Below are 21,543 nucleotides of genomic sequence, written 5' to 3'. Positions count from 1 at the left end.
TGCATTAGATGTAGCAAAGGAGGGAGTCTGGTTGAAGATGTTCATCACAGATTTGGGAGTCGTTCCGGATAGCGAGAAGTCGACTTCCTTATATTGCGACAACTATGGGGCGATTACTCAAATAAGGGAACCCGGGTCTCATCAGAAGTGTTCTGAGGAGGTTCCAACTTATCAGAGAGATCGTAGCCCGAGGAGATGTAGCAATGGAAAGAGTTCCATCCGAAGATAACATTGCAGATCCACTGACAAAGCCGTTATCTCATATTGTCTTTGAGAGTCACAGGGGTCTGATGGGGATCAGACACATAGGTGATTGGCTTTAGGTCAAGTGGGAGATTGCTAGTCATAGGTGCCCAGCAAGCCAATCACGTGAGTGATGGCACGTGTGACTTGATACAAAATCTTTTTGCTTATTATATTTTAGCGTATATCACTTTATAACTATTGCATAAATGCATACATATATTGTGATGTCCTTGGATTTGTGTAATGGGAATCGGATCGTGATGAGATCACGATAATGAGATCGATTCACCTTTAAACACATATCCTAAATGATCCCGGTCATAGGTTACTCGAGAGGGACATCGTGATAACTAGATAGACTAGTGTGCTGTATACCCGTCCATATGATGGATGCAGCTGGTCTCATAGCTGCTCGTGTAGGGACACTAGGGATACAGTACAGGTGCTCATTGGAGAATGAGTTCACTGATTGATCCGCTTACGGAATGCTGGATGGTTGATGATGCCTTATTGTCAGACAGCGATTCCGTAGTCCTAGTAGTGTATCTGGTCCTTAGACTTGAGACAGCAAGGATGTCCTGTATGAGTGCTCCACTCTTTGATACCAGATTTATAGGTTTGGCTATCCCAGATCTAGTACAGCTGGTCATTGGGAGTGGTAGTCGACCTTACGAGGGCTATTGAGTATCAATAGAGGATCATCCACTCTCAGCGTCATGAGAGGAATATCCCATATGTTCTTGCTCAGACAAATCCCTGGCCAGGGTCATTCGGGTTGAGAGAGAAAGAGTTCTCCGGGAGAATCCGATTAGAGCGAGACTCGAGTAGAAACCGTATGGGTCTGACAGCACCATGCTCTATATACGGTCTCTGGGATATTAGATGGATGAGGGACTATAGGTACACGGTAACTAAGGACAGACAGGTCCAATGGATTGGATTCCCTTGTATCGTCTAGGGACTACGGCGTAGTGGCCTAGTACGTCCGTAGTCGATGAGTCGAGTGAATTATTACAGAGATAATAATTCACTGAGTTAGAAGGAGTTCTGACAGGTATGACTCATGGTCAGCTCGATATTGGGCCTAGAGGGTCACACACATATGGTAGGGATTGCGATGAGTAGAGGTTCGGATATGAGATATCCGACGGAGCCCTTGTCTTATTGGATGCAGATCCAATACCCATTAGGGGAGGACCCATTAGGGTTTGACAGGGGACCTCTATAAATAGGAGGGATTCAGAGCCTTATAGGCTAGAGCCTTTGCTTGCCTTTCCTATTCTCCTCTCCCTCTCCACCTCAGAGCAGGCCTGGAGTTTTGAGGAGCGTCGTCGCAAACCTGCTGTGTGGATCACCGCTAGAGAGGAGGACGCTTGACCTCCTTCACCCTCTCCTAAGGATCTGCAAGGAAACAGGGATATACGATCTCCCTAGGTAACACAATCTACTTTATACGCAGTTAATGTTTCACGGATTTTTGCGCACCAATCTTCGCACGACGACGAACATCTTTTTGGGAATCAGGGATTTTGTTTTCTTGTTCTTCCGCTGCGCATGTGATGTCGCCCCCATGATTTCCCAACAGTTAGTGTAACCGAATTTTATTTCTTGGAAGACTAAGAGACAAGTGCATAATGTAAGAGTTGATATGTTCCAGATGTGCTTTTTCTATCTATTCTACATCTAGCAAAATCAGCATCGACATAAGCAATTAATTCAAAGTTGTTGAATTTTAGATATCATAATCCTAGATTAGGAGTTCCTTTTAGGTATCTATAGATCCTTTTAGCAGCTTTAAAGTGAGATAGTCTAGGATTAGATTAAAATCTAGCATAAAATCTAATACTAAACATAATGTTCGGTCTAGTTGTGGTGAGGTATAGTAAACTACCTATCATACTCCTATATTTTTTTTTATCAAAGTTTTCTCCATTATCGTCTATATCTAACTTTGTGGAAGTGCTCATTGGTGTGTTAATAACCTTGGAACTATCCATGTTAAACTATTTTAATAGATCTAAAACATATTTAGTTTGACTAATAAAAATTTTATCATTTAGTTACCTAATTTGTAATCCTTAAAAGAAGATTAATTAGCTCATTAGACTCATTTCGAATTTTTGGCTGATACTTTTGGCAAAAGATTCACATAAAAACTCATTCGTAGAATAAAAAATAATATCATTAACATAAATTTGAACAACAAGAAGATTATTTTTAAAATTTTTAAGAAACAATGTAGTATCGACCTTGTCTTTTGAAAAATTATTTTGAATAAGGAAAGAACTAAGCCTCTCATACGAAGCCCTTGAGGCTTGTTTCAATCCATCGAGAGCCTTAGATAACTTAAACACATGGTTAGGAAAAAGAACATTCTCAAATCCAAGTCGTTGTTTAACATAAACTTCTTCAGAAATAAAGTCATTTAGAAAAGTACTTTTAATATCTATTTGAAATAACTTAAATTTATTACAACAAGCATAGGCAAGGAAAATCCTTATGGCTTCAAGTTTAGCTATAGAAGCGAAGGTTTCTTTATAATTGATACCTTCTTCTTAGTTGAAATCTTTGGCCACTAATCTAGCCTTGTATCTAACCACAATACTAAGTTCATCTTACTTATTTCTAAAGACTCATTTAGTACCAATTATTAAATGGTCACCAGGTTTAAGAACAAGCTTCCACACATCATTTCTTTCAAATTGATTTAACTCCTCTTGTATTACAATAATCCATGAATAATCTTTTAGGGCTTTATCAATGCATTTTAGTTCAATTTGAGATAAGAAGGTTGCATTCGCATAAAAATTTTTAAATTGAGAGTAAAAGAGTTTTATGAGAGAATCCGATTAGGGTGAGAGTGAAAGAGTTCTCTAGGAGAATCTGATTAGAGTGAGACTCGAGTAGAAACCGTTTAGGCTTGACAATACCATGCCCGGTATACGGTCTCTCAAATATTAGATGGATGAATGGCTATAGATACATGGTAATTAAGGATAGACAAGTCTAATAGATTTGATTCTCCTATATCATTTAGGGATTACGTCATAGTGGCTTAGTACGTTCGTAGTCAATGAGTCGAGTGAATTATTATGGAGATAATAATTCACAGAACCAGAAGGAGTTCTGATAGGTATGACTCATGACCAACGCGATATTGGGCCTAGAGGGTTACATGCATATTATAGATGTTGCGATGAGTAGAGGTTCGAATATGAGATATCCGTTGGAACCCCTATCTTATTGGATCTCCAAAAGCCTCTGAATTATTGGATCCTATGGATGAGATCCAATAAGAGCTATGAGAGATTATTGGGTAAAGATTCACTAATCTAAGAGGCTTGGGTAGTTGGATGGGGATCCAATACCTAATATGGTAAGATCTATTAGGGTTAAGTTGACAAGGGACCTCTATAAATAAGAAGGAACCATAGGGCCATAGGCTATACCTCTTTTAGTTGCCACCTCCTATTCTTCTCAACCAGCAGCTCTTGCTTGGAGCATATAGATAGCAAAAAGGGTCAGCTCCTTCTTGATCGTATGGTGCATGTGGAAATGAGGATTATGTAGCGATTTGAGGAGCGTTTCCATAGCCCCTACCATGTGAATCATTGCTAAAGTGGAGGATAGTTGACCTCATTCATCCTTTCTCATAGATCTATAGGTTTCCAAGGATATATGATCTCTTTAGGTAACACACATCTCTTAACACGCGTGGTTTTTGATTTTGCGGGCTTTTGCACATCAATCTTTACACGATAATAAGAAACTATATTATGTGAAAATATGATATTTTTATTTTTTATCCTTCCGGTTGCACATGTGATGTTGTCCTAGTTTTTCCAACACTCTCTCTACCCTAAACATCATATTAATGTCATATGATGATTAATATTCTCTATCAATAAACATATCATATATTATATTTATGAAGTATAAATATCACTAATCATAGTATACATGTTATTATTATTTCCTTTCATATACTAGTTATGGAACAATGTGTATGAAAATTGGATACTAAGTTAACACAATAAAACATCAACCACCAAGCCGCTAATGATGGAGTCTCATACAAACTTAACTGTATCACAACTCAAATAGCTTGCCCACTATATCCATGATGTGGAGTCCAATGCTCCCTTATAGTCACGATGCACCGGTAGTTGACATTCGCCTCGCCTTGTCTCTTCTTGCACTCGCAATGTCACCAAGTTGGCCATGTCTTCATCGCATCGTCGGCATACACCCATGTTGGTTGTCTCGAAGTTGTTCACGTCTTCACTGTTTCGTCAACATGCACTAATGTCATTCACATCCTGATGACGTCGTCAACATGCCCACCTGTCGATTATCTCGTAGTCTTCCACATTTTCATCACATCTTTAATTCATGCCTGTGTCAATCGGTCTCTATGCCAACCGCATCATTGTCGTATCTTTCATGTTGTGACACCTAATAAAATCATCTCCTAACTTAGTAAATTGGATTAAAACTTAACACAAAGAGCTATCTCCCGATATGAAGAGTCCATCAACCTGACCTAACAAGGTCGACAACCAGTTGACTTGTCTTGATCGATGGCTAATCTTTAGTGGCCACCCTATATCATGTATTCGTCACGTTAAATATTGATGTCATTGTAACCTAATTTGGCTATGTCAACCCTTATCTAACCTACATCCCCCCCTCTCGTAGTGATTCTTTCTTCGGGTCAGTGGTATTTCATCTATCATGAATTAAATAGACAAATAACATTACAACCAATCGTCTATATAATACCTATACCTAACAATATCTTCTTGTGCTCAACACATCTAATGTGATCTTCATAGTTGAAATATATCACCATGTTCAACACGTCTTAACAAAAGTATGTGACATATTTAAAGTATCCTACATGATCGAAGTATCCCCTTATACATAATATATTTATACTATGACAAAACGACATATAAAATATCAGATGTAATCAAATTATCTCCTAATTAAACTGTGACTATGAACATTTGAAGTACTCAATATGATCCAAGTATCCCTTGCATATGATACATTTGTGTAGGTTAAAAAAATATTCAAAGCACATGTATATTTACTCAAGACATAATCATCAAAATATATGATATACTCCAACCAAGTGCAGCATCTTTCCATACATTTTCTTAGGATAAAAAATATTAAAGAAGTCGATATACCTTAACTGGGCAGAGTATCTTATTATGCACGATTACCTCTATCCATTTAATCGACATCAAAGCACCAAGGACAATATAATCGGACAAAGCATCTCTTATGCCTAGTGCATCGATTTTGGACGAAAGCATCTACAACACTATATACTTGGACATTGTACCTTGAAATAAATAAACCCTAACATGAACAAATAATATGGTTACTATTTTTGATCAGACTCTACATATGTAATTTACTCGGTCTTGAAATAACAATGTGTCATCTGAACATACCATGGCAACAAGACATTTGAAGGGAATATTCTCTCCTAAAGCCATAAGATGATAACGATAAAGCCAACACTACATCTATATAGTTATTCCAGCTATGTTTTTGAATTTGAGTAGATCGGACTCCTCACAAGCTTTTTTTCATCGGTAATGAATGAAAACTATTTTGATAAATATTTTATCGGATGCACATTCGGTGTAGTCGATTAGGCTAAAATGAGAGCATGATACTAAACACATTTTTTTTTTATTATCTCGAATGAAATTTATATTCCATTAATCAAACGTGTATATATTTTTTAAAAAAATCATAATACTTAAAAAGATGTGTTAGATTCGATCAATTTCATCACGTGCGGTCAGATTGACAGTGAAAATTGATCGTATCAAATGGGTAGAGTATCCTAATAGAATTTGAATCTATTTAATTATTTGATAATCAAACATAAACCTAAACTTGACTTGAGTATGTATGCATGAAGCGATCTTTCAGATTATATCTTATGTAATTTTTATTTATTTTAAATTTTATTTTTTTCTAAAATAATAAAAATACTAAAGAGATTTAAAATATTGGATATTATAACTCTTAGAATGAAGCAATATTTATATCTACTTCTTTTTGCCGAATTCGTTACTTATCGTGATTAATGTTGGCAGATGAATACACAATGTGATTTTTAAAATGTAGTTGAGTTATTTGATTTTCTTAAATGATAAAAATGGTTGTTCTCGATGTTAAGACCGTAACCAATGAGGGGATAAATTAGTGCTTTCGTAAAATTGAATCAATTTTAAAAAATTTTAAAAATCGATAATGAAAGTGTGTTTGATTTAAAGTAATCGTAATAAGCAATTAACTCATAAAGCAATAATAACGAAGAGCAGAAAGGAACATCGAATTTAAAGTGGTTTGGTCGTCACAATCTATTTCCGATCTTAATTCCTCTTCCGTCGAAACCACTAGCGTTCATTAACGATCTTCTTTCAATGGGCGAAGACCAACTAACCTCTTTACAACTCTTTCTCCTTTTCATACGTTTAGGAAAAACCTTTACAAGTCTCGCACCTCTCTTATAATGAGTTTTAAACTTTAAAAAGGAGAAGAGAGATACTTAATACTTTTCAAGACTTTACAATTCAAAATCATAAGCTTTTTCTTTCACTTTTCTTGCTTACTCAAGCAAAAATAAGTGATGTATTTATATGTCCAAATAACTTTAAAAATAGAGTCAAAAAAGTCTCATTCGTAGGTTTTCAGGATATTAACGATATTTTCGTAAATACTAGGTGATACCACTACTTGCTGGATTGACCACCGATGATACCATTGTCTACTCTGGATGGTACTACCGCTTGATATCATGGGAGATCGTGTACTAGTAGTACTACCATCAGTCTGGATGATACCATCATCGGGTCTTTCAAAAAACATACATTTCATACATTCTAGCTCATAGGTGGTTCCACTGCTTGGTTTAGCGATGCCACCAACTTGGTTTGATATGGTCACTGAATGAGCCTTCTAATGGGCCCAACTCATCCCTAGATCAAGCCTAATGGGCTCTTAATTGAGTTAGTAAGGTTACACTCAAAACTAACTTAATTTAATACCTAACTTAATTGAGTTAGTAAGACCTAACTACGATGATTAAGATATAAATGATTAAAATATAATAATTCTATATTATTCGATATATCATTTGTTTATCTGAACTCCTAGCGTATCATACTTTTCTTCGACATATTTCTTGATCTTTTGGTATATTGACTTCCGTAATATCTGATCTTAGCATAATGTTTGATTTTTCTAGCCCAATGTCCGATTTCTAACTTCGTTCCAACGTCTGATTCTTCTATCTTAATCATTTTATCTTTTCAAAATTAGCCATGTATCCCTTTTCTGAAATATTAATTAGATCACAAACTCAGTAAAACAGGTAGATATTACTTATTTGATTTAAAGTTTTTTTTGGGGGATAAATTGGTATTAGGGCAAACATGGAATGGCAGTATCCAATCCTCTCGCACGGTTTCCATCCTTCCACCGCACATTGTTTTGAGAGGAGAAGAATAATAAATAATATTAATGTAATAGAAAAGCCTGATACGGTGGTCTCCAAAATATCCAAAGCCGCCACGCCCATCGAATCTATAAATATCCCATTAAAATAGATGCATCCAACGTACGGTCGAGATTGCCTATTCTGCCATCATCATTGGGGGAGCGGGTAGAGATCGACGGCTGTCGTTTCGCGACCAATCACCGCGGCCTTTAAGACGAACGGACGACGGTATCCCAATGCCGCCCCAGCATCCACCCCGTCGTCAAAGGAATTCCAGGGAGCAAAAGGTATGCCAGCCCCCCTCGATGCGATCTTCTTCCTCTCACCCTCTCTCCTTGTTCGAATTCTGAGTTGAGATATTGCCGTTGATGCAAGAAATTTTTGGTTTTGCCCTACTCGTGGTCTCTTTTTCTTTTCTGGTTCGGGCGCTTGGCTGATCAAAGAATGAATTTGAATTCTGAGTTGAGTTGTTGCCGTTGATGCAAGAAATTTTTGGTTTTGCCCTACTCGTGGTCTCTTTTTTATTCTGGTTCGGGCGCTTGGCTGATCAAAGAATGAATTGGATCGATCGTTGTTTCTTGTGATGCTTTTGCACGGTGAATTTAGCTGGGCGATGGGTGATTCCTGGATGGGGAGAATTAGGTGTGAAGGGAAGAGAAACGGATTATCTCGTTTAGATGCGAATACGTGAGAGAGAATCGGAGGAAATTCGATTCTCTTCGAAACCCTTATTTTTTGCTTCTTCCCCATATTGGGGAGATTTGAAGCTAATTTTTGTTTTCCTATCAAATCGTGTTCTTATTGCCCCTTGTGTTGTAACAAAGTGAAATTAACAACTCATCCCTTTCTCTTCCTCTATTGACATACGTTATTATCCTAACTTAGACAGAGTCGTGTTACTTGAACTGAAATTTGTGTTGGATAGGTGTTTCTTGTTGTCTGGAGTTGTTATCATCTCATAATTTCTGGTTACTAAGTACTTCATGGCATCTATGATGATAGATTGAATAATTGTGGAAACAATATATAGAACTTAGTGGGCGAGAGAAGTTTTTTTTTCTTTTTTTAAATAGAAATGCATTTAACTCAAAAAGTGATTACAGCTTGTGCTCTGGAGGTCACCACACAATAGACTACGGAAGAGAGGTGGTACCTCCCCTAGCCAAACAAAAGTTGACCTAGAGGTTCTAGCAAATTTAGCTAGCCAGTTTGCACATTCGTTACCCTTCTCGAACAAATGGGAGAGTTCTACATGATAAAAAAAGAGAGATGATATAAAAAAAAAGAGAGTTTTGTGCGTTTGTCCGATATGAGAATAGCCGTCTCCACATTTGACATCACAATAATTTATAGAATTCCTTCCTTGCTGACTAGAATAACCCATCTTTTATAGCAACAAGCTCATTGTAGAGGCTCCCTGTACCAGTATTGAATTTACCCAGGAAAGAACCAATATGAGTTCTTAAGAGTAAACCCAAACCCCCCTCCTTTGACTACTATAGGAGCAGTCGACAATCAATTTGACACAGCCTTGATCCGGCTTGTCCCGCCTAACCACTATAGATGAAGCAATCCATTATGTGCCATCCCCATTCAACAGGAGTGAGAACTTGCCGTGATGCCCTAAAATTTAAAAAAGAGGCAATGGATGCTACAGTAACTTGGGGTTGTGATACTCTTTAGCTTATGTAGAAATTTCAAATAACAAATACACTAATGGTATTATTATTCACAGTGAAATATACCAATGATTGCAAAGTAAGAAAATAATGTGATAAACGTTATGGATTCTGCCAAGGATTTATGTTAGATGGTTTAGTTGGTACGTGATTTTTTTGGCAAGTTACATGTACCAATGACTTGTGGTACAATTTGTGGAACAAGAAATTAGCACATTTTATGTGGAACAAGAAACAAGAAACATTCCCATCATATGTCTACTATTGAACCATACTACGAGGGACATCCAAAGCCATTGCAATATTCTCGTCTTAAACCATGATCAGATTGTTCCTTTTGTGGTATTCATTTAGTTGATTTGATTTTACATTTGGATGTGAAACAATGTATTTTTATTTATATTCCGTAATTGTTCCAATGTTACTAAAGGCATTTGCAAAAAAGTAAACAGAGAAACTGAAATTGTGGTTTTCATTTAAGTCATACGGTGCTTTCTTGCTCACTACTACTATTTATTTGCTGAACATTTTAGAACTTCGATGTTGCTCATGCAGATGGATTTAGAAGCTCATTGTTTTTTCCTTTTTTACTGATAGGAATGTGGAAGCTACATTAGATATCACTAGATGAGCTGTCATGGAGGCGTGATATTGATAGATGAATGCTCCTGCATAAGTTACGTAAATTTAGCTTCCATGGGGTAGGCATTTCTGTTTCTTGAGATGAGGATGACAAGCTATTTATTTCTGTATGTTTGCAATTTCTTTTCTGGACGATCTGCAGTAGTTACCTTAGCTAATTCATTTTTGAATGTTCATTCTTCTTTTTGTATTCATGGAACACCATTTAGTTTCTTTAAGTTTGTGCAGAGCAGTTGTTGTTTGGGCATCCAAGCTGAAACCAGATCAAATTCAGAAAGAACACTGATGTCATCCTTTTGGAGAGATCAATCTTCAAGGTGTTGGATAAGGCAATGGTCATCAAGTTCAAGGGAAATGGAAAATGATTTTGGCAACTTTAACTCCCTTGATGCACACCGTCCTTTGTGCCTCACATCTGTTTCAAAGGACATGAAGGTTCCACTGGAAAATAAAAACAACCATCCCTTTATTAATCAAGGTCTGTCTCAAAATGGTATTGAAAATTTCCAGCTTGATGAATATTGTTTTCTAATCAAATCCTGATGCTTGTTGATTATTTTCTTTACAAATTTCATGATGAAATATCAGTATGTCCTATCACATATGACTTATTATGTAGTAATACCATTTTAAAATAATTGTTATGGTCTTGTTTAGTTTGACTACTTCACTCATGTGGACATTTGTTGAGTCACATATAGAATTTGCATGAGATATATATTGGTTATTTGTTATGTAGTGAACAGAGTGGAAATTTGATAACCGAAAACATTTTTTTCTAAGAAAAAAAGCAGGTCAAGTTACATTTATGCTAATAATATCGTCGCTTATTTGCTGGGCTCTTGGTCAGGGTATGTGTACCTGGCCGGCCTTGGTTGCACTATGCATACATAACAGGGTTGCCATGTTCTACCATATGAACATCAAGATATGTTAGTTTCTTCTGTACACATTCATTTTGTCAATATTGCTTTTGGTAATATTACAATTAACAATATTGTGGGCTGAGAGTTGAGGAGTTTTCTGTTTGAGGCCTTGATTGATGGGCCTTTCGTGAGAAATACATCTTTACTTTGTTATCCATATTTTTTCATTATTAACAAGCCGAAAATGGCTACATATTATCAGAAGGTTGAAGTAGGAAATAGCTGGATAACTTTTTGTCTGTGCCTACTTATTAGTTTACATTGTTTTGTACTTTTGTACTTGAGTAATATCTGCAGTTTTGCTGGTTTATACATATTAGTTTACATTGTTCTTTACTGTTTATTGTTTAACAAAGCTCATCAAAAGTTTCCATATTATTTGTCACTGGGGATTGGAGGATAAAAAAATTGCTCATGTTAATGCTCAAGAATTGTAACCTACATTTTGCAGCTGCTTTAGCTTGGAATGAGATGAGACAAGAATGGGTAGGAGACCAGTCAAAAAGTTGCCGCAGAATACCAAGGGAACCATCAATAAGGTAGACACCTTGGTCCCTCATCATTTCTATTAGATTTGACTGTGAGTTCTTCGTATATAGGTGTAACTTCTGCATTTAAAGACTGTATTACTCTATAGGCAGGAGTTAAGACCTGTGGATTATTTTCCTCTCACATTAAATTATATGATCAATTTGCCTGACATTTGTTGTGTGTCAGTATTATATTTTCTAAGTCAGCACTTTGGAATTCTCATTGAGAGCACATGTTGGTTATAGTCCTACTTCTATCACAGAAAGTTCTTTTGTTGATCTACAGCTGGTGATGTTAAGATTTTGACCCAAACTAAGTGTCTTGGTGTTTGATGAATGCTTGAGAAACTCATGATTGTTAATGCTTTGAGCAAATGAAAATTTAAGTTTGGCTCATATACAATGCAAAGCAGGTGACATATCTGGCATAAAGTTTTTAGAGTATAAAAGGATTAGGAAACTCCAATTAGTTTCTGGAACTGACCTATGTAACATGGCAGTTGGGCAGTCTGGCTGAAAATGAGCAGAGAGATTATTTTATGTTGGGAATAAGATGATATTATCAACCAAGCCTATTGCTTTTGCTAAATGTTCAGTGGATGGACCTTGGTGCCAAGTTATGATATTTTTCTTTGCAACTTGGATGATCAGGATTCAAGCCAAGAAAATAGTTTCTCTGCTTGCACGGTTAAATACATATATCTACCCTCTTTAGACTTTGCATTGATGGAAGTTTTTTATGTTGGTGTATATTTTGCTTTCCTTATTGGACTGTGGAGTTGAGGAATGTACAATGGAAAGGTAAACGTTAGAGAATATTTGCTTTTTGGTGAATTAGAGGATTAAAAGAAGTAGAAAGACATAGGACTTGATTTGTTAACAAACAACTATTTTTGCTACCATATTAGGTGTCAAGCTCAAGTGCCTTTATCGTTGTAGTAGCAAATGATTTGATTAATACTCTTGCACACTATCTCATTGATAAAGAATAGGTCCTGTTTACTCCCCGCCTTCAGGGAATTGGTTTGAGTTCTCTTGCACACTATCTCAAGGTAAAATGTTGGTACCGTTTTAGTCCAAGAGACTATCAGTTCACATGTTTCCATAGTGAGGAAATTTTGTTCAAATTAGGGTTGTAAATTTGGCATTCATGGCATGAGTGCATCTAAATCTTTGCAGCTGCAGGTATAAGATTAAGCTAAAATCCAGTTCACATGTATTTTTAAACAATATCATTTTCTAATTTCAAATTCTCTGTAACTGTATGTTCCAAAGACCTAGAATGGAGCTTTTAGTTTTGTTAATCAAATACTCATTACTATGAATATATCATGATGGTAATCTCTATTCCCTTAGCGTTCAATTATTTGTCTTGTTCAGCTGGTGCTCAACATATGATGACTTGCTATCGACAAGCCAACCTTTTCCAGAGTCAATTCCATTATCTGTAAGTCCATGCTTCCCTATCTTATTTTCCATATAGTTCTAAATCCAGAATGTTTTTAGAATAATCTTTTAGATCTTCTTATACATTATTGTATGTTTATTGGTCATATACAGGAAATGGTAGATTTTTTGGTTGATATTTGGCACGAAGAAGGGCTTTATGACTAGGTAAGGACTCTCAGTGGATGTCATATTATTGTTGAGACATATTTAAGGCCTGGCTCACATTGCCCCTGTCACAGGCGGTGCCTCAACCTACTTGACTTCTGATTAAAAGATGATTTTGTCAGCTCCAGGGTTGTTAAATTTAGTGTCTTGTGTTGCACCCTAGTAATGGAGCTCCATGTGTCGTGAGCTCCGAGTATATTTTGTAACCCGAGCTGCTGGCATGTGTTTGAAAGTTTTCTTTTATAGAATTTCGAGAAATTTGCTGACTGAAAGCTTGTAATACAATGTCACTCCGGCTCTGTACAGAAAAGCGATGTTCATGATTTATCTCATATAACTGTGTTCTTATTTTGAAGCCTCAGATTCCTTGGCTTCATAAAATTGCAATAGCAAAGAGCTCAAACTGTAGCTGTGTCAATGTCTTGAGATGGTCTGGTGGATCAGATTCCTCCTTGATTTTAATTATGTCAATCTTGTTTTATGTTATTTTATTACATCTTACAGTTGCAAACTATTTTGTCCAATGTGATCCATGGCATTGTCCTACCGTGCCAGAGACTCCATGGGCATGCTTTTCATCCACCTCAAACATTCTTGATCGGGAACCCGAAAGATCGTACCAGATTTATATGGCACATGAACATTCTTTTCATGGATTCCAAAAAGTTTGTCATTCACCTGCAAGTCGAAACAAACAATAGAACAATTGATGTGACACAACACATGATCAGTGTGGCAGCTCTGACGCATAAGAACATCCTCTTCAGGACCACACGAACGAGAGAGTTCGGTTGCTCTCATTCTGAGGGCAGATCCAGCATTTATAGCACACAGTTGGTATTGTGCAAAACGAGGGGTTGAACATCACAGGAAGTAGCAACATAATGCAAATAGATTATACCGATACATCATGATGAGTGTGAGTATCCGCAAATCTTGCAAACAGTGACATGACTCCCATTATTTTGCTCTTTTGACAAAAACATAAGGACCACATCAAAGCAGTTGTATCCTTACATTTTACAAGTGAATTCACTGAAGTCAAAAAGAGAGAAGCAATAAATACTATACTATTTGACTTGTTCATTTCTTTCAATCAACCATTCAAAAGCTGACAGCAACTTAAATAAAAATGCATAATTACAAGGAAGAAAATATTTTTTCATGATCTATATATATCAAACCCCTGCGATGCCATTATCAAAGAGGAATCACCTTATCTGATACATCATATCCTGTTGAAATTCCAACATCATAGCTATGGGAACCATGGTAAAATAAAAATACTCACCTTGGGCACATGGTGGACAAGAACGTTCTTTAATATAATGGTCAATTGACACGGGCAACCAGAATACTACACCCAGATTTCAATAGTTTTCTCATAAAATGAAAAGTGTTCTGTAAAGATTTTCAAGTTGAAGCCAAGCACAGCTCACCTTCATCTTTGTTATGTACATGCGACAGTGTCATGCAGCGTGTTTTATTGTACCACCAAAAAAGAGAGCAAACTTAGCTCACAGTGTGTAAGGAATTGCTCTCTTCTTGCAGCTTAAAAGCCACAAGACATTAGTGGAACAATGACATTTCTTTGCAGGTAGCCAACTTATACGTTTCTTGCTAGGGTTGTCAGAATAAGACAACTCAAAAGAACTGGAATAAGTAAAAAAAAACGAATAAATGGCACTTACAAGCACTTTAAATGTTGGACAGATTCCTCCAAGCACAGCTGTAAAGAAAGCAGCTGATACTGAAATGGGACATGATACATTAACACAGAGTTCCTGTGTTCATTCAGAGGTATCTTCAATATCATCACCTAGTGATCTAGACTCGATTATGAACCGAGCTCCAGATTTAAGCCTGCAGGAAAATAGTGAAACAGAAATTGAGGGGCAAGAAACGAGTAACTATAAAGATTCAGCAAGAGGGAACATGGACAATAAGACTCAACTTTCTTCGATCTTGATCACCTTCTCTTTTTCTTCTCTGTAAAATTCTGACCTCACAGATGATCCCTTATCTATAATCCTTTCGTTTTCACCATATGATGAATTGAGTGGTGAGAATATGCCAGAAGAGTTCCCCATTATTTCTGAAATTTGGGACATCAAAGTTCCATTCTGATTATCCCTTGACTGTGTGCAGGATGAAATTTTCATTGTACTAGGGAGGCACTTTAACTGAGCTGAATCTGCTTCCTTTTCCTTGTTCCTTCTCGAATGAGGCATGTTGTGGTTCCTGTATCAGTAGGATTTCTTTATATATACAATATTTGAACCAAAGTTGTAAATTGGAGAATTTTTAAATATAAAGGATGCTATGTACAAGTCCATATATGTAAGTACAAAAGCAAATCTGGTATCATGAGATTTGTAATTTCAATTATGATGTTCAATTTAATGAGGTCAGCATTGTTCGGTACAATATAGAAATAATTTTATTCTGTGTTATCATGATCTTGCAGAGCTGACGCTCATTCGACTACCAAACCCTTATGCAACCTGGTGTCTCAGCCAAAACACTTGACCATAAATTCATACCTAGCTTATCTATTATTTCCAACGGTTACTACAAACCAAGTAAGATGCTAAATTCCTCAACAAGCAAGTGCATTGGCACTTGGTTTGATGGGGATTTCCAACCTACAAACCAAGTCATACCTTGAGGTGACTGTGCCAATGCAACCTACAAACCACTAAACTGTCCCTTATTTGGATTGTGCCAACGCAACCTACAAACCAAGTCATAACTTAAGATGCTAACTTAAGATGCTTCATCCAAAACTTTTAGTTAGATTTGTCGGTTGCATTGGCTCAGTCCTAATCAGATGGGGATTTCCAAAGGAGAGTTCATTTTGACAAGTTCTAGATGGGGTATTGTGAACTTACACAGGTGTCCACAAGGATTTTGCAGCCAGGACCTATAAAGTATTGCACACTAAGATTTATGAACCATTATGTTACAGATATAATGGTCCCTCTCTCTGTCATGTAAGACGTGATGCAGATAATTCACTACATCTTTCTCCAGAAGTCATTGAGTTAAAAAACACTATCAGATTCTACAATTTCTGTCCTACAACCCTAATGACTGAAGCTCCTATATCCGTGGACATATGATCACCTTTGAAAGGAACATAAATAAAAAACTTCGACAAAAACCAGAAAACTTCGTCATGTGAATTAGGCTAATAGTACTAGCATTTGCATGCTGGCCAAATCAAGGCCAGGATATCAATGATCCTAGACTCAGTAGCTGTCAAGAAGCACAAATCGGCCTTTGTCTCTAAAGTATCGTCAAGAAAAAAAATCCAAGATTATCTCTTCGAAACTTGAAATCTACTGCACATTCACTCAAAAGCACTGTAACAAAAGATATCCTTTCTTTCTGGCAGTTGAAACATTTTTTAATTTTCTTTCTTCAACTCATAAGAAATATAGTTGCAATGAATAACACAATTCTGCATTTTATTATGGCCCCTCTCTCATTCTTTGTGGGTTGTTAGTATCAATCCGCTTAACAAATTCTTTGCTACTGAATGCAAATATCACTCCTTGTCATTTCCATGCTTCCAGTAACCCCATCCAATGGTGATTTATCTATAGCTCATACAAAAAGAATTTATAACTCAAGAATATGATTTATAACTCTGTTAGAAAATATTATTCGGTTTAAGCATAAATAACATAGCCACAGTAGCTCATGTATCACTTCACCACTGTTTCTTCAACAAGTACATGGACCAAAGCCTGAGAGTTCGAAAAGAAAATTAAGAAGCCAAAATGGAGGGGAAACTACACTATTTCCAAAGTTTGAAATGGTAATTATCTAAAAACCTCATTTAAGAGTTAGTTCAATAATTTATTGTACCTGGTTACAAAAGAAAAAGGTTAGCTTCAGTACACTCGATGCAGGAAGAGATATGAGGCATGCTACCTAATATCTCTGGAAACGATCAAACTGCATTACCTATTAAATGAAATTTGCACACTTGATGAATATATGCAGGATATTGTCATGAAGATTTATCACATATAAGTGCTGCCAACTTTATCATCAATTATGAGGATTTTACTGTCTGCAGATATAACTGCATATTACTTGTAAGCAATATGGAAATGAGAGAGGAAGTTCTCCTTCCAGTCAGTTGCAACAAAAGGGAAGCAAGATATGTATCAACAGGAAGAGCAAATATGTTTTCAGCAGGCCTACCCAAAACATGGAAAAAAAAGGACAAGAAGCAGATCAAACACACCTTTCCATGTCCTGAGTGTTTCAAATCTCAGTCCTTTAGTGTAGCCAAGGAGGAAAAGAAAATTTTTCAATATTTGTTTTTTCTCATAATATTTTTTCCCTTGAAACTAGACAACTGATTAAATTCCTTAACTGCACAAATTACAGATAACCCTATGGTCAAGTGAAGATGAGACAATCAATTTAGCAATGATATCACAAAGCGAGCTTCCAAGTTTGTTCCCCAATAAACATACTTATGTTATGATTTTCAGACCATTCGTGTTTACCTAAAGGCTAGTCAATCAAGTAGAATATATGCAGAACATCAACACTTACATGGAAATATTTCTATTCAGAATATTGATTTAAGCAATTAAATTCTGCACTACCTTTCCTCACCAAAGGAAGACGATCGTTTTAGACTAGAAACTCCTTCCACTATTTCCTCTTTGTACTTGTTTGTTTCAATCATGCTCCCACTAAAATGTCCCTTCTTTTTCAGACTTACGCCAATTTCTCTTCGGCTCTCTGGCAAGCCATTAATTCCCCCCAGAACCATTGAATTGGCAGACAATGGTGAGGCGAAACTTGTACCAGTGAACCTTGTCCTATAGGTTGGCATAAATCCAAGGCCATAGTGGTCTTTCACAGAGGTTGATCCACAAGTAATCAGGTGCATAAGCATATTTGTGGCTTTAAATTTTGACCTGTTTGGGAGGAAAACTTCCTCCGCTTCCATAATCCTAAAGTTGTTCCTTCTGCTTACTTCATCTCTAATCAAGGACTCCAAGGTATTCATCTTCCCACATGAAGGATCACTGGGAAGTGTTAAAGGTGGTGATGTCTCAACATTATTGGTTTCAAGCTCCTCCTTTGAACACATTGTCTGCTCATTTCGAGGCCTATCATCTGTTGGGACGCCAACAATTTGAGTGATCGATCCATGACTCATACTTCCTCGGTCGTCGGTTTGAGTGGAGGCATCCTGAGCTCCAATGGGCTTGCAGATCCTGTACTCCATCGAGTTCGGGGAACCCAATGCTGATGGCGGGGAAGTTCTAGCACCAGGCTTCGGTGAAAAGTTCCCCAAGGAGCCTGATCTACAGGCCGAGGGACATAGCACATATCCTTGTGCAGCAGGAGAATGAGGAGGAGTTGGTTGCTTCGGTGACGGCGGGGGAAGCTTAGGCTCCCTAATCATAATCATTGCAGAAGACGAAGAACAAGAAGCTTCTTGGCCTTTATAACAGATTGTCGGTGGCTCTTGCATAGGGTATTTCAGATTCTGAGTCATTCCATTGCTTATGCCATCACTGTTCCGATCTGAATCGAACATAAGCATCATTCAATCTGGTCATAGAATTATATTCTTCCGACTTCACTAACAATAAGATATAGTCTACACGCAAATCCACGATGTACCTGGAGGGGTTTGATCCAAGAGTTCGGAACCCTTGAGCACGTACTCATTGCCCTGCGACGGCAGGATCAGATCGTCCTCGGAGAGGTCATGCCACACAAATCCATTCTTGTAGCTCCTGCACCATCGCCGACCCATTAGCTGATTGCAGAGTTGAAATCTAGGGTTCTTGCGGTCTCCAATCTCGAGAAATTTACCTCTTGGAGGACCAGGAGTACATGGCGGCCATCCCCTTGCCTCTCAGCACGTTAAGCCTGTCGATCACATCTACGGAGGAAGAGACACACACAGGAAAAGTCAACCCCTGGATGCATCAAGATCGCTCCTTTTCTCTCCCATTCGCCCGAAACCGGTCCACACTAACCTCTGAGGTAGAGTCCTTCGGGGGAAGAGAGCGGGACTTCGATGAAGTGCGGGTGCTCGAGGTGGCGATTCCGGCAGAGGTAGTACACCACGGGAATCTTCCCCCCTCGCTGCCGCTCCTGCAGGCGCTGCTTCAGAGCCGGCTCGGTCCACACTTTGGACCTCTCCGGACTCGCCTGCGACGCGTGCCTTCGCATCATCCGGGCATCCATTTCTCGCCTCCTTGCCGTTGGACTTCACTTCGCGGTAAAAGTCGCGTTGGCGCTCATGGTTCTCTTCACAAAGTGGCAGGGAATTCCGTGCAATTTGAGATCAGAAGAAGAAGACGAAGAAGACTGAGGAGGAGGGATTATGGTCGAACACCTTGAACTAGCCAATTAACGTCTACGATTATTATATACTTGGAGTTCCGCCGACGGAGGGGGAAGGAGCACGAGGAGGAGGAGGAGGAGGTGGTGGTGGCGGGTGGCAGCTCGCTGTCAACGCAGGAAGGAGTGCGAAACGACGTGCGGCTTATTATGTGGGGAAGAAGACAATGTGTTGGTCGGTTTGGTTATCATCGACTGAGGATGGCAAGTAAAATTCACTGCATACACTCCCAACTTGTGTGTTTTTTTTTTAAGTTATAAAAATAAATATACATAATAAAAATATAAATTGGATCAAACTTTTGAGTATATGATATCATATGTCATATAATATTCAAATAACATTTGAACAAGTAAAAGAATAACACTCGAAATATTAAAAAAAAATTAGAAGGGGTGATTGTATATTAACTCTTTAATTTATTTTATTTACAGAGATAAAATTGTATATATTAATTCTTTCAAATCTACGTCGAATCTATATTGATGGGAGCATTGCATAATGCAATGAACCGTCCTTGCTTAGTAGTGAAAACAACCAAGCAAAGACTCAGCAAGCAAATCATCGATGAATGATTTGAAATCTCTCTTTGGGCTTCGTTTTGACCTCTCCCAATGGTCAGTACGTCGACCAGTTCGCGGTGTGGTGTCTCATTTAGTGGAAAGCTTGCCTGCTTCTGACGGCACCCTACATTGAAAAGCATCAAGTATTTAAGAAGGTGTCTGACTAACTTTTTCTCTCACCAATGACATCTATGGAACTGGAAATCTGATTTATTTTCTTGCAGAAGAACTGGAGTTTGACCATTAGAAGAAGAAGGCTTCTTTTAACTCTTTGGCCAACTGGGGACAAATTTGCTTGTGATTTATATTTCACAGAGTCACTCAGGTCAGCCAAGAAAAGATTGTCATTTTACTAATCAACCCTAAGCATTAATGTTAGATTCCCTTTGAGCTTTACTATATGTAAATAGAATAGTTGATGCTTTCAATCCTTCCAAACTCATCAAGAACATAAAAATCTCAAGTTCCATGTAGCAGATAACAACATAAAAATCTAAAGACTATACTGCTGATATCATCAGAGAACTAATTTCTCCAGCTTGATGGATCTCCTTTTAGAGTTTAATCTAATCTCATTTCAGAGTACTTTGATGCTTTTGCCATCAATTTCCTGGACAGATCATCAGATTTGATGCCACAAAGAAATGTTTGCTGCAAATCATTGTACACGTCTGCCCTCTATCTTCCCCTGCTTTTGTACAGACTTAAATGTTTCTTATTCTGAGAGTTGAGGGTGACTTGCAGATTAAGATTAGGCTTATTGTCACTTCACTTCATAAAATAAAGAGCAGGTCTGAAGGTGCAGCACCAGCTTCCAGTCTCAGCTCTGCATCCATTTGCCTGGAGACTATCATCCACATGCAGAGCTGGACTTGTCTGCAATATGCCATTATTATGTGGGACATCAGACCGAGGTATTATGATATTACATTGTGACCTATGGTTGTGCCCTTGTTGATTGTAGTAACGGAGGGTTGGGATCACAGCAGTATCAGAAAGGTAAATTAGAGGACATTATGTAGAAGAATGTCCAATGCACATGAGGAATAGTATGAAGAAGATAGTGTGTGCATTGCCTCCCATCTCCCCTACATATCTCAATATCACCACTTTTTTCACCTTGCTTGTAGTTCTTGTTCACCTCTTATGGACCAAATTAGAGCTTTGTTAGATCTAATTTGGCTGAGACATCAACTGAATCAAATTAGAAATTTTCTAAGATATAAGATGCCTGAGTTATGATTGTTCCATTGGTCACAAGTCCTATTTCCACTAAATTTTCTCAAATTTTAGGATGAGTTCTGCGAAATAGTCTCCCTAAGAAATCAAAATTTTGAATCACAACAACATCACCATCAGAATCAAATTAGAAATTTTTTAAATCTAATTAGGTTTCATTAGTGACAAAATGCAATTGCACCAAC

The 21,543-nt window shown here is 37.5% G+C and overlaps 2 protein-coding genes across 7 annotated transcripts; one reads left to right on the top strand and one right to left on the bottom strand.

Annotated features, from left to right (window-relative positions):
• The first annotated feature begins 7,906 nt into the window (after window positions 1-7,906).
• LOC135584454 (uncharacterized) lies at window positions 7,907-13,520 on the top strand. 5 transcript variants are annotated; one of them, XM_065168537.1, is made up of 7 exons: window positions 7,908-8,061; window positions 10,051-10,154; window positions 10,324-10,573; window positions 11,473-11,560; window positions 12,932-12,998; window positions 13,112-13,165; window positions 13,240-13,520. In XM_065168537.1, the coding sequence occupies exons 2-6, from the start codon at window positions 10,116-10,118 to the stop codon at window positions 13,163-13,165; spliced, it is 498 nt and encodes a 165-aa protein (XP_065024609.1). In that variant the 5' UTR covers window positions 7,908-8,061; window positions 10,051-10,115; the 3' UTR covers window positions 13,240-13,520. The 5 variants fall into 5 exon arrangements, with proteins under 5 accessions (XP_065024607.1, XP_065024609.1, XP_065024606.1 ...); XM_065168534.1 differs by having other exon boundaries at window positions 8,009-8,061; window positions 10,329-10,573; XM_065168535.1 differs by having other exon boundaries at window positions 7,907-8,061; window positions 10,315-10,573; window positions 13,112-13,520.
• Window positions 13,521-14,101: 581 nt separating this feature from the next.
• On the bottom strand, window positions 14,102-19,720 carry LOC135649767 (protein SOSEKI 3-like). Of its 2 annotated transcripts, XM_065168531.1 has the most exons (7): window positions 19,551-19,719; window positions 19,189-19,462; window positions 19,022-19,091; window positions 18,827-18,942; window positions 17,794-18,727; window positions 15,120-15,406; window positions 14,102-15,028 (listed from the first exon to the last, which is right to left on the bottom strand). In XM_065168531.1, the coding sequence occupies exons 2-7, from the start codon at window positions 19,397-19,399 to the stop codon at window positions 15,003-15,005; spliced, it is 1,644 nt and encodes a 547-aa protein (XP_065024603.1). In that variant the 5' UTR covers window positions 19,400-19,462; window positions 19,551-19,719; the 3' UTR covers window positions 14,102-15,002. The 2 variants fall into 2 exon arrangements, with proteins under 2 accessions (XP_065024603.1, XP_065024604.1); XM_065168532.1 differs by having other exon boundaries at window positions 14,102-15,030; window positions 15,121-15,406; window positions 19,189-19,720.
• Window positions 19,721-21,543: the final 1,823 nt, after the last annotated feature.

The sequence above is a fragment of the Musa acuminata genome, chromosome BXJ3-9, assembly GCF_036884655.1.
Source record: "Musa acuminata AAA Group cultivar baxijiao chromosome BXJ3-9, Cavendish_Baxijiao_AAA, whole genome shotgun sequence".
Lineage (NCBI taxonomy): Eukaryota > Viridiplantae > Streptophyta > Magnoliopsida > Zingiberales > Musaceae > Musa > Musa acuminata.
The sequence above is the reverse complement of the archived record's forward strand: the minus strand, read 5'-3'. Positions and strand labels throughout refer to the sequence as shown.